At 44.7% G+C, this 13,974-nt stretch overlaps 1 protein-coding gene across 23 annotated transcripts in view; it reads right to left on the minus strand.

Moving 5' to 3' along the window:
* The window catches only part of UNC80 (unc-80 homolog, NALCN channel complex subunit), a 366,195-nt gene that overhangs the window by 236,038 nt on the left and 116,183 nt on the right, over positions 1 to 13,974 (minus strand). For 15 of the 23 annotated variants that reach the window (XM_063933120.1, XM_063933105.1, XM_063933107.1 and 12 more), the window contains 2 exons: positions 7,364 to 7,520; positions 3,312 to 3,484 (listed from right to left, as the gene is read on the minus strand). In XM_063933120.1, coding sequence (XP_063789190.1) covers positions 3,312 to 3,484; positions 7,364 to 7,520 — 330 coding nt within the window. The remainder of the gene's footprint in view (positions 1 to 3,311; positions 3,485 to 7,363; positions 7,521 to 13,974) is intronic. The other 8 variants (XM_063933119.1, XM_063933118.1, XM_063933114.1 and 5 more) reach the window with 1 other exon arrangement.

Consider the following 13,974-nt stretch of genomic DNA (forward strand, 5'->3'; position numbering starts at 1 on the left):
TGGGGGGGCGCTTTTTTAAATCTCGCACTGGGAGCCAAATTGGCTAGAAACAGCCCTGCTAATAACCTCTAGAAAAAAACACTGTAACCCAGCTTAGTGGCGCACCTCCAACCTAAATTCAATTAACTAAGGGCCTTCTTTAGTCCTGACTATAGTTTTCTTGATTGGTTGGTTTCATACAAATACCTTCTAAATAATCTTTTGAGACCTGTGCAGTATCCTTCAGACTTTTGTCTTTTCCCCAAAATATTTTAGCACTGTGTGCAAGAAACAGCAATATACAAATCAGGGCCAGTGTGCGCCGTAGGCTTGCGGCAAAAATATAGGGGCATGGCTTCACGGGGAAGGGGCGTGGCCACAAACCAACCTTTTACACATTACTGCAGGCAGAGTCTCCCTTTTTACACATTACGGCAGGCAGAGGCCCCCTTTTTTACACATTAGGCAGACATAGTCCCCCTTTTTTACACATTAGACAGCAGAGTCCCCCTTTTTTTACACATAATGGCAGGCAGTTCCCCTTTTTTACACATTATGGCAGGCAGTTCCCCTTTTTTTACACATTATGGCAGACAGTCCCCCTTTTTTACACAGTATGGCAGGCAGTCCCCTTTTTTTACACAGTATGGCAGGCAGTCCCCCTTTTTTTTTTTTACACATTATGACAGGCAGGCCCCCTTTTTTTTACATATTATGACAGGCAGTCCCCCTTTTTTTACATATTATGACAGGCAGTCCCCCTTTTTTTACACATTATGGCAGGCAGTCCCCGTTTTAACCATTATGACAGGCAGTCCCCATTTTTTACACATTGTGAAAGGCAGTCCCCCTTTTTTACACATTGTGACAGGCAGTCCCCCTTTTTTACACATTAAGGCAGGCGGGGGGGGGGGGGGGGGGGAGAGGCTCACTTGTGACAAGCCAGCATGGTAGATGTGCCTTCTCTCTCCTCTTCCTGCCCTATGCTGCACTCTTCGCAGCGCAGGGCATTGTGGGTGATCTGGGGGGCAGGCTGGGAGAGACGTAATTTCTCCCAGCACACGGGGAGGAACGGGAAGGAGCGGTGGGGGAGCTGCAGCGCTGCCCAGCTACCTATGTGAGAGGTAGCCGGGTGGTGCACTGGCCGGTGATGGCCGGAGTGGTCCTGCGCCTCCAGAGCATCTGCGCTTTGTGCCAGGCACCACTAGCACACACCTAGTTACAGCTGTGTATGTGAGAATTTTCTATATAAGTAGTGAGCAATGCTTTCTCTATTGTGGGCGGCAGTGTAGTCACATACTATATCTGTGGCCCCCGCCTAGAGGTAACGCACGCTGAGTATAATAACAGTACCTTTGTGCTGGGTTATGTAATTGTGGGTACCTGCAGAGTTTGATGTTGATTGCCATTTGATGGGTTAGAGAATGGTGGTCTTTTACTGAATAAGAGAATTGTATTACTGTGAGATAAGGTGTGCTATGTTATCTTGTCATGTATATTCATACAATTGCTATAGTGAAATAAGGCCATAATTCAGACCTGATCGCATCAGCTAAATTGTTCTCTAATGGGCAAAACCATGTGCACTGCAGGTGTGGCAGATATAATATGTGCAGAGAGAGTTAGATTTGGGTGGACTATGGCCCTCATTCTGAGTTGATCGCAGCAGCAAGAAAGTTAGCAATTGGGCAAAACCATGGGCACTGCAGGGGAAGCAGATATATCATGTGCAGAGAGAGTTAGATTTGGGTGGGTTATTTTGTTTCTGTGCAGGGTAAATACTGGCTGCTTTATTTTTACACTGCAAATTAGATTGCAGATTGAACACACCCCATCCAAATCTAACTCTCTCTACACATGTTATATCTACCCCTCCTGCAGTGCACATGGTTTTGCCCAATTGCTAACTTTCTTGCTGCTGCGATCAACTCAGAATGAGGGCCTATATTGTTTCTGTGCAGGGTAAATACTGGCTGCTTTATTTTTACACTGCAATTTATATTTCAGTTTGAACACACCCCACTCAAATCTAACTCTCTCTGATAACTAGCTCTGACAGAGTGACCATCGGGTTCTTGGTCACCTGCCTGACTAGGGCCCTTCTACCCCGATCGCTCAGTTTAGACAGCCGGCCAGCTCTAGGAAGAGTCCTGGTTGTTCCGAAATTCTTACATTTACGGATGATGGAGGCCACTGTGCTCATTGGGACCTTCAAAGCAGCAGATATTATTCTGTACCCTTCCCCAGATTTGTACCTCGAGACATTCCTGTCTCGGAGGTCTACAGACAATTCCTTTGACTTCATGCTTGGTTTGTGCTCAGACATGCACTGTCAAGAGTGGGACCTTACATAGACAGGTGTGTGCCTTTCCAAATCATGTCCAATCAACTGAATTTACCACAGGTGGACTCCAATTAAGCTGTAGGAACATCTCAAGGATGATCAGTGGAAACAGGATGCACCTGAGCTCAATTTTTAGCTTCATGGCAAAGGCTGTGAATACTTATGTACATGTGATTTCTTAGTTTTTTTTATAGTTAATAAATTTGCAAAAATCACAAATAAACTTTTCTCACGTTGTCATTATGGGGTATTGTGTGTAGAGTTTTGAGGGAAAAAATGAATTTATTCCGTTTTGGAATAAGGCTGTAACATAACAAAATGTGGAAACATTAATACTTTCCGGATGCGCTGTAAGTACTTTTTCCTGAACTTTGAATCTCATTCGAATCGTCGCTGCATGCAAAGTTACTTATAGTATTTTAAGTGCTTCGGATTAGTATTTTTTCGCAAATTAATTGATACAAAGTCGTAGATTAATCATCATGATGTGTGGCACAAGGCATGACCACTTGTATTGGACCTTTGGGGTCTATTTATGAATCGGTGAAAAGAGTGGAGAAGTCAGCAAGTGGAGAAGTTGCCCATGGCAACCAATCAGCTGCTACGTATAATTATAGAGAATGCACTTGTTAAATGAAACTTCAATGCAGATTGGTTGCCTTGGGCAACCTCTCCACAGGCTCACTTCTCCGCTCTTATCACTGCTTCATGAATAGACCCCTTTGTCGTATGTCTTACTACTAGTGACTTGGCTTGGCTAAGTTACAAAGACTGTGGCACGCCAAACAGAGCTATTTAGCGTAATTGGATCATAAGTAAATCCCAAGCACTAGAGAAAATTGATGCCATACCTGTACAAGGAATATTATGCAAAGCGCTGAAATTGATAGTGGGAGGGGTTATACTCATTAGAATTACGGAGAAATATTTAGAAAATGTACTTGACAATGGAACAACCAACAATTGTAAGGATAACCTTACGGCTCACCAGGTCTAGGGCAGCAGCCAGGATAGAGGCATCCGGTATAGTCCCAGGCTCACAGCAGTTGAGGAGGAACTGAAAGCGCTTCATCCCCTGCCTGATTGCTCCCAGGTTGACAACGTTTTTACTTTTCCCAGCCTCATGATTGGCTGTGGCATGATCGTCAAAGCTCTGGCATCCTGAAGAAGGCAAAGGTGGAAAGAAAAGAGGGGGAAAGAGCACAAGATCTCACAAATAAAACAACCATTGCAGGAGCCCATCAGACCGCTTTACCCCAACGCTCTAATCTAATGCGTGGTCAGAAGCTAAGCGCATGGTGGCACCACCGACAACACCCAGCGTATTATGGGGGGGGGGACATGTAGAGACGATGATCTTTCAAGGTATTCCACACACCACAGCATTAGGCCGGACTTCTGTGTACACTGGGATCCATCAGTGGCATCAGATTATCATAATTTATACGTGGAGCGTCCACATTATAATAGAATTGGAGAATTTCATCTAACAGAACGTAATCAGCAAAATTGCTGAAGCATCATAGACAAGGTGTGGAATATCTTAGGTAAATTAATACATTATCCCTATATCGTCCTGTCTCAAGCCAAAAGTCAGACTGACCATGTCATCGGTATAGGACACACTGGGGGAAGACTGGCGTAGTCTGCTCATTCATTTTAATCTTTTTATCTTGAATATCTGAATAATTTACATGTTGGAGACTTTAACCTGGTGCTGAATATTCTGTACAGATAAATAGATCAGACAGCTCTAAGGGGTACATTTACTAAAGTGTGAGTTTTTTTAGAAGTGGAGATACTGCCCATAGCAACCAATCTGATTCTACTTATCATTCATCTAGCAATTTATAGAAGATATTAAGATAATAGATAGAGTCTGATTGGTTGCTACGGGCAACATCCTGACACTATACTATAATTCCAACTATGTATACCCTTGATTGTGCTACATTACTGAAAGGCTGCTACCATAAGGAATTTTTTTTTATTCCAAAGGTGAAAAGTGCAGAAAAATAGTCAAAACATTCTGTAGCTGAGTTCTGTTATACGCTGTTTATTGATCTAAGGGGGTCATTCCGAGTCGATCGTAGCTGTGCTAAATTTAGCACAGCTACGATCATTCACACTGACATGCGGGGGGGACGCCCAGCACAGGGCTAGTCCGCCCCGCATGTCAGTGCCGCCCCCCTTCCCCCGCAGAAGTGCAAAGGTATCGCAGAGCGGCGATGCCTTTGCACTTCAAGAGTAGCTCCCGACCAGCGCAGCTTTAGCGTGCTGGCCAGGAGCTACTCATCGCAGCCGCTGCGGCCGCCCCCTTCCCCCAATGGTCCAGCCACGTCTGCGTTGGCCGGACCGCTCCCCCTAAACGGCGGCAAGCTGAAGTTACAAGTTAATGCTCCGTTTTATTGGTTCAGGGGTCTATTCATGAAGCAGTGACAAAAGTGGAGAAGTGAGCTGGTGGAGAAGTTGCCCATGGCAACCAATCAGCTGCTCTGTATAATTTTAAAGTATGCAAATTATAAATGTTACATCAATGCTGATTGGTTGCCATGGGCAACTTCTCCACTGGCTCACTTCTCCACACTTTTCACTGCTTCATGAATAGACCCCTCAGCAGGGGCGTATCTAGAGAGGAGGGGACCCGTGTGCAATCTCCGGGTGTAGCCGGCAGCAGCACTGTTAGCCCTCTGTCTGAGCGCTAGAGACTTTGGCACTGTGCCACAGTGTGGCGGCCATTTTTTCGGAGACCTGCGCATGCACTGTAGACTCTGGCACTGTGCCAGAGTCTCTAGTGCTCAGACAGAGCACTAACAGCGCTGCTACGGCTGCCGGCTATGGGACGGGAGAGGAGGGGACCCACACCCGGACACCAAAAAGGCAAGTATAGAAGAAATGGGTGCAGTGTGTGTGGTGTGGGCCCCCTCTGGTCCCAGGGGACCATGTGCATCGCACACACTGCATCCATTATTGATACGCCAGTGCCCCTCAGTGAGATTCTGTATGCTCACCAGCAGGCCAACTGCCCTGCATCAGGCCATAACAAGGGCAACACTGTGGGTGGGAATTCAGCCTCCGTCATGTCCCGCGTTAGTCTCCGACAGCATTGCCCCACAAAACATGACAAGCCTATTTTCCAAAAATTAATTGTACCAATGTCTCCCTAAGGGGTACATTTACTAAGCAGTGAGAAGAGCGGAGAAGTGAGCCAGTGGAGAAGTTGCCCTTGGCAACCAATCAGCACTGAAGTAACATCTATAATTTGCATACTATAAAATGATACCGAGCTGCTGATTGGTTGATGGGGAAATTTCTCCACTGGCTCACTTCTCCGCTCTTATCACTGCTTAGTAAATGTTCTCCTGATTCTTTTAATTGTGTCAATGAGGATGCCTCTGTGGAATTTACAGCCAAATGTACTAAAAAACAAAACCTGACAAGATAAAACAAAGCGATAACATTGATCGCCCATGGCTGGCGACATGGAACGACAGATTAAGCTGCATGTTAGAGATTCCATGTACCGCACTGGAAGCGGGTGGCCGATACGGTTTGTTCCTACCGTCTAGCAATTTGGCACAAATACTGTAGGTGTGACAGAAAAGAGCTAAAAGAACACAAGTCCAGCGGATTACAACACTTCACACAGCACGGCACCAACAAGAGCAGAGAGACAGAGATGGATGGCAGCCAAAGGCAGTGTCCTGAGGTCAGCTCCATCACAGCGTCATCTGCCGAGATCCCAATCTGAAGTATCGCTAACTGCGCAGCTCATGGCTATGATGTCATTGGGTGTGTACCCCACACACAGCACCCCGTATATAATTCCATTAGTGCAATCTTACATAAGGTACAGGGTGCACGGCATAAGCTGAGCTTCCTACTGTATAATGCTCTTTACACAGAGTAGATGGTAGAAATGGTTGTCCAATAATCTTGTAGCTTGTATTACGACTAGTCTATTCATTTGTTAGAGGACTATTTACTGGACAAAGGATCAAGCTTTACCTTCGTGTTGACAAGATTCAGTAGACTGCTATTCCCAATACAGTATTGAAAGCACCCGTTGTACGCCAGTAAGTACCTTATGGAACCCCGTATGACCATACAGTTCAATTACACCTCAATAGGTAACAAGGCTACGTCCCCTCAATAGCGCTGATGCAAAAAGGACAGTGTCTTATTTGGAAATGGTTATGCAAATGCTGGACATGCAAACACAGAAGAAAAGAGATAATTGAAACAAGGTATCTGGGTGGGATTTTCATCTCATTAAATGTTTTGAAATATTGAGAAAAATTATATCTGTATAAAAGATGCAACTGAAAAAAAGAATAACATGGATTATGGGTCCATTTCCGGAGGAATTTACTTAATTGTGTCAATTTTTGTGGCTATAGACTCCAAATTTTGATTTAAAATAAAAATAAAAAGTGCAATGGGGACGGAAGGAAGCATGCTGTGAAATGAAAGAAGGTTCTATGACGGTCGTTAGTTGTATTATGGTCTCATATGGGCCTCTTTGGCGAGGTAAAATTTTTTCAAGTTTTTACAGTTACCAATTGCTCACTCACAGTGAGTCAGCCATTTTGTGGGCTGTCTTCCTGAGAATGCAGGTTCTCCTTTCACTTGCCACATGTCTCAGTGATGTCATCAGCTCCTAGTGAACTGATTGGATAATAATCGGACCAGTTCACAAAATGGCTCCTCCACTGTGTGCAGCTGAATTTTTGAGTTTTTTTTTTTATTTTTTTTTATTGTTCAAATCGTTCTCTGCATGAAGAATTAGGAAAATAAAAGGAAAAGGAAATATGAATGGAAAGGATGAGTCACTGCTAAATTAGATAGGAGTATTGTGAGTGATAGGAATTGTTATGGGGTCATGCTCTGCAAAGGAAGGAGGTTGCAGCGGATGCTTTGTGAATCCATTGCAAGTCACCTCAGCAGCAAAATTGCTTAAAAAAAAAAAAAAAAGTAAAAATAATGAAAGAAGGTAAAATAATTGCAAAGGAACAGAAAAAGAGAACCCTGATATCTAACCATCTTTTTCTTCTGTGTGATGAAGCCTGGATGTATTCCTTCTGCTTGAGCGCCATTTACCAAGACGCTTGAAAAAATTGTCTTCTTCGTCTCTCCCGCCATCGATCCCGGTTCCCGGTCCAACCTCTGACAGCTTTACTGCGCTGGTAAATTTCACCTGCACCAAGGAGAAATACAGGATCTCTGCACAACCTCAATCAATCACAAATCATGATAAGCAGGCTTAAGAGGATTTGTCACAGACGCTCAATTATACAATAATCATCTGAGCAGTCATCATATTTACGGATTGAAAAATTCTATGTTTTCTGTAAAATTAGCTTTTTAACATATTGGCAAGGATTTGCTTATTGTCTGGAAACTTATAAATGTTTTCGAAATTAACTACAATGTGATCATCATCCAAAGTACTGATAGGATCAGGCTTAGGGGTGAGCTTCCAGTGGAACTAAACTGCAGGGTATCCGTATGATAGGTCGACTCCATATGGCTGACATGGCATTAGGATCGACAGGTACAAACGGTCAATAGGTCAACAGGTTCAAAAGGTCATTTTTTTCAACCTTTTCATCCTTCACCATCCACGTTAAATACGACTGGGAATAGTAATCTGTGCCGAGCGCAGTGAGGTGCCTCGCCCGCGAGGGGGTGCAGCACACTAAGTGGGGTCAGGTTGCTAAAGAAAATAAATTGACACCCAAAAATACAAATAAAAAAACCTGTCCACTTTTTTTGTGTTGACTATTTCCATGTTGACCATTTTACTGTTGACCTATTGACCCGTTTGGCCATGTCGACCATATGATCCACAACCAAACTGCTGGAAGTCTGGATATGTACTAAGCCGTGACAGGAGTGGAGAAGTGAGCCAGTGGAGACGTTGCCCATGGCAACCAATCAGCTGCTCTGTATAATTTTATCATATGCAAACTGTTACTTGAATGCTGATTGGACGCCATGGGCAACTTCTCCACTGGCTCACTTCTCCACTCTTTTCACTGCTTAATACATCTCCCTCCTCATTGGATCTGAAGGATCACATGCCACTAGTGTCACTTGATCTTGACTTCAGACCACAGGACAGCTTGTTGGAATAACATCTAAACTTTAATATGTACCGTTTTATAGCTGATTTTCTCAAGACTGGTACATGTACTTATAGCTAAACATTAGAGTAAGCGGTAAGTAAAATGGAATCAGACAAAAGATAAAATATGTATCTGGGGAGTTGATAAAGGAGGAAATCAAATCTTGAAGAGAGATATTATAAAACCAATACACTTCTAACTATCCCTTTTCAAACACAGGGCAGATGTATTAACCTGGAGAATGCATAAGGAAGTGACAAACCAGTGATATGTGCAAGGTGATAAAGGCACCAGCCAATCAGCTCCAATATGTAAATTAACAGTTAGGAGCTGATTGGCTGGTGCCTTTATCACCTTGCACTTATCACTGGTTTATCACTTCCTTATGTCTTCTCCAGGTTAATACATCTGCCCCTTAAGGGAAAATGTACTAACGATTAATACAAGGGAAAGCCATAAATCCTTTCTTGTTCTTTTTTTTATTTAATTCCGCCTTGTAATTAAGAGCCAAAATGTTATTTAGTCCAGTAGGATACAAAATGAAAAGAAAAATTATCAACAAAAAAAAATCACATGGTTGGGCATAGAAATGAATAAGTAATTCCCATAGTAACCAAAAAATGCAAAAATGACTCCGTTTTGAGGTTATAAACTACCTTGGAACATGAAGGGTTTAATGTCAGTGATTTGGGTGTGGGGTGGATGCAACTGACATCTCACTAACGGTATAATTAACCCATACTTGGCAACCTTTAGGTATTCCCTGCTTGGACAGTTCCCAGAGTAAGGGAGTTACAAATACAGGGGCAGATGTATTAACCTGGAGAAGGCATAAGGAAGTGATAAACCAGTGACATGTGCAAGGTGATAAAGGCACCAGCCAATCAGCTCCAATATGTAAATTAACAGTTAGAAGCTGATTGGCTGGTGCCTTTATCACCTTACACATATCACTGGTTTATCACTTCCTTATGCCGTCTCCAGGTTAATACATCTGCCCCACAGATTGCTGTGGCAGGCAGGGGAGGGTGCAGGGATTGGTCATCGGAAAAATCAGCAAATCTGACAGATCAATCTCACTAGTTCCATACGGTCCCATGGGTTGTTGTTTTTTTTGGAACAATGCAGGGAGTGTTCAGGGGTGTATCTACCCATTGGCCAGGATGGCACTCGCCAGGGGCGCCAGGCAAGGAGGGGGCAACGCCTGGCTGTGCCACCTGTGGCCAAAGGGTAGAAAAGTAGTACTGTCAGACTGTACCTGGTGAGAGTCTGTTACTGCTGGAGTGGCGTCGGTGTCCGGCAGCACGGCATTTGTAATCAGACTCAAAATAAACTACAGCTCCCAGCAGCCCTTGTTGCTGGGAGCTCCTGTAGTTTATTTTGAGTCTGATTACAAGTGCGGTGCTGCCGGACACTAATCAGATCACTAGTGCAGTGCGGTATGCGGTGCTGACGGACATCGGCGTCGCGCCAGCAGTAACAGACTTTCACCAGGTACACAACAATTGTTATATAGCACAGTGCTATAGATGTTGTTGAAGATAATAAAAAAGTGTCAGTATTTGGGAGAAGGGACTGCAGTACCTGGGAAACTACACGATTTTCATGCATGTAAGATGTAAGTAAGTAGCAAGTAAGCGAAAACTTTAACTTGTTGAGTGTAATAAAGAAAATACAAATCTTACCTATTTCCAGGCCAGGTTCAAAGAAATGTATATCAGTTAATTGTATAATTGATCATTTTATCTTGGAAGTGATGGCACCCTGATGTTTTTTCTAACAGGAAGTACTTCTACATCCAACTAATGGTGTTTGGTTAATGGCTGGGTCCATTTAAGGCTCATCTCACAGCAGCTCATTAGCATTTCATTTGGGATGCAGTCAAGATGCCGGCGTTTGGCATCCAGGTGGTCGGAAAGCTAACTCCAGCATACCGAAACTGCTTGGAATGCTGATGCTGGCATCCCAACATAGATAGCGATACAGAATGCCAAAATCCGGATCTAGTTGGTGCAAGCCGCGTGGGAGGGTTAGGGTTAGGCTGCGAGGGTGGGAGGGTTAGGGTTAGGCTGCAGGGAGGGAGATTAGGAAGGGTGGGTTAAGGTTAGGCACCACTGAAGAGGCTTTTCAGGGGGTGGGGTGGGTTAAGGTCAGGCTGTGGGAAAGGTGGGTTAGGGTTAAGGGGTAGGGATGGTGTAATGTGAATAAGAGACACTACTGTGCGGTGTAATGCTAATAATTGACACTACTGTGTGGTGTAATGCGAATAAGGGACACTACTGTGTGGCATCATTTGAATTGGAAGTACTATTGTGACCACGCCCTTCCCCCACAAGACCATGCCCCATTTCCAATACTCACACCTTAGTTCAAATGTGCATGGGGGGGGGGGGGGGGGGGGGGGCAGCCCCTTACTTTGCCAGGGGCACTCGGACCCCTAGATACACCCCTGGGAGTGTTATATACTGATGTGATCTATTAAGTCAGGAACGGTATCCGGACTCTGGGTCGACACCACTTAGATCGACACCCATTGGTCGACAGTGAATAGGTCGACACTAGATACCCATTAGGTCGACGGCCATTGGTCGACAGTGAATAGGTCGACACGACCACTGTGTCGACATGAACAAGGTCGACATGCGTAAAAATGTCGACATTTTTCACCCTTTTTTTTAACTTTTTCATACTTTACGATCCATGTGGACTACGCTTGGGAACGGTAACCTGCGAGCGAACACAGTGCACTAATTGGGGTTCCCGGTCACTTTACAAAGAAAACGACACCCAAAAAAATGAAAAACTCATGTCGACCTTTTTGCATGTCCACTTAATGGCCGCGTCGACCTATTTCTAGTGTCGACCTACCCACTGTCGACCAATAGGTGTCGACTTAATGGGTGTCCACCTATACACTGTTGACCCTGAGTCCCATACCCGGCAGAACCATCTTGCAGACCTTTCCCAGTACTCTGCTCCTCAGAGGCTGTCCTAGTAAGTGAAGATTCGCTGAGAGGCTGAGGTGACTTAAGGAGGCTATGACCTTGGAGACCTTGGAGAGTGATAAAGTGGACGGAGATAAATTACCAACCAATCAGTTCCTAACTGCAAAACATTTGAAAAAAGACAGTTAGGAGCTGGTTGACTCGTACTTTGGTGGTCATTCCGAGTTGATCGCTCGCTAGCAGTTTTTAGCAGTCATGCAAACGCTAAGCCGCCGCCCACTGGGAGTGTATCTTAGTAGAACTGTGAACGAAAGGATCGTAGAGCGGCTACAATAAAAAATTATGCAGTTCCAGAGTAGCTCCAGACCTACTCCTAGCTTGCGATCACTTCAGACTGTTCAGTTCCGGATTTGACGTCACAAACACGCCCTGCGTTCGGCCAGCCATGCCTGCGTTTTTCCTGGCACGCCTGCGTTTTTTCAAACACTCCCTGAAAACGGTCAGTTGACACCCAGAAACGCCCTCTTCCTGTCAATCATTCTGCGGCTGTCATTGCGACTGAAAAGCTTCGCAAGACCTTGTGTAAGAATACTTTGCCCACTGTGAAAGTACGTTGCGCGTGTGCACTGCACCGCATACGCATGCGCAGAAGTGCCTTTTTTTGCATCATCGCTGCGCAACGAACATTTTTAGCTAGCGATCAACTCGGAATGACCCCCTTTATCTCCACCACTTTATCTCTCTCCAAGGCTTAGTACGTAGGGACTGATTTATCAATGAGTTTTATCATACTCAACGAGTTTTAAAACTTGCTGCATATGATAAATGGTGCTCCAGCCAATCAGCTCCTGTCACGTGTTCGAAAAATTACAGTTGGGAGTAGATTGGCTGGAGCACCCTTTATCATACGCAACAAGTTTAAAACTTGTCGTGTATGATAAAACTCATTGACAATATAGTCCCCTTACTCTCACTGGGGTCTTTCCTTATACAGATCTCTCTGCAAACACCTAGCCTCAATACGCCACTCAGCCAGCCCGAGAGGTGTAGCATACTTTTTTTGTAAATGTTGCATCGTAGTCACATCGCAGACACAGCAAAACACACTCACAGTGTACTAGAGACTCCAGGCTGCGACTTTAGCCACACAGTTATTAGTTTTAAACACAGATGAAGCACAGCGGAACTTGGCGTAACAAAAAGCCGCGGCCGCTGCATTTCATCGCTTCATACACAGATTCAGATGCACACAGATGTCGCACATCAAACTGATCAGTGTAATCTAGAAAAGCAGTTTTGTCGCTATAAGTTGTTTTAGTTATGCTAATAAGACGCACATTTTAGGCAAAAAACTTGCTTTGTGCGGCCAAGTCACCTGGCATGGTGGGAGGGGCTGTCTGATGCGACTGAAGCCACAGTGTATGAGGACACATCTGTAGAGGACACACATAGCTGATCTGACATTTAAGAAAGACAACGCAACACAGTTTACACTCCTTTACAACATTTCATTTTTAGGGGTTTAATTCCAGTTTAAGTTTAGGTGTCACTAAATACATGTTTATCCTGTGACTTCCTCCTTCATATACTGTATCGGGAAAATGCAGGTACCGCTGAATGTAGCACATACAGAAAGAGGAATGAGACGTGTATTTTCTCAGATGGCAGCATTTTGGCTCCATGTGTAATAAAAATAAGAATTTACTTACCGATAATTCTATTTCTCATAGTCCGTAGTGGATGCTGGGGACTCCGAAAGGACCATGGGGATAGCGGCTCCGCAGGAGACTGGGCACAAAAGTAAAAAGCTTTAGGACTACCTGGTGTGCACTGGCCCCTCCCCCTATGACCCTCCTCCAAGCCTCAGTTAGGATACTGTGCCCGGACGAGCGTACACAATAAGGAAGGATTTTGAATCCCGGGTAAGACTCATACCAGCCACACCAATCCCACCGTACAACTTGTGATCTGAACCCAGTTAACAGCATGATAACAGAGGAGCCTCTGGAAAGATGGCTCACAACAATAATAACCCGATTTTTTGTAACAATAACTATGTACAAGTATTGCAGACAATCCGCACTTGGGATGGGCGCCCAGCATCCACTACGGACTATGAGAAATAGAATTATCGGTAAGTAAATTCTTATTTTCTCTGACGTCCTAGTGGATGCTGGGGACTCCGAAAGGACCATGGGGATTATACCAAAGCTCCCAAACGGGCGGGAGAGTGCGGATGACTCTGCAGCACCGAATGAGAGAACTCCAGGTCCTCCTCAGCCAGGGTATCAAATTTGTAGAATTTAGCAAACGTGTTTGCCCCTGACCAAGTAGCTGCTCGGCAAAGTTGTAAAGCCGAGACCCCTCGGGCAGCCGCCCAAGATGAGCCCACTTTCCGTGTGGAATGGGCTTTTACAGATTTTGGCTGTGCCAGGCCTGCCACAGAATGTGCAAGCTGAATTGTACTACAAATCCAACGAGCAATAGTCTGCTTAGAAGCAGGAGCACCCAGCTTGTTGGGTGCATACAGGATAAACAGCGAGTCAGATTTTCTGACTCCAGCCGTCCTGGAAACATA

This window comes from Pseudophryne corroboree, chromosome 7, assembly GCF_028390025.1.
Source record: "Pseudophryne corroboree isolate aPseCor3 chromosome 7, aPseCor3.hap2, whole genome shotgun sequence".
Lineage (NCBI taxonomy): Eukaryota > Metazoa > Chordata > Amphibia > Anura > Myobatrachidae > Pseudophryne > Pseudophryne corroboree.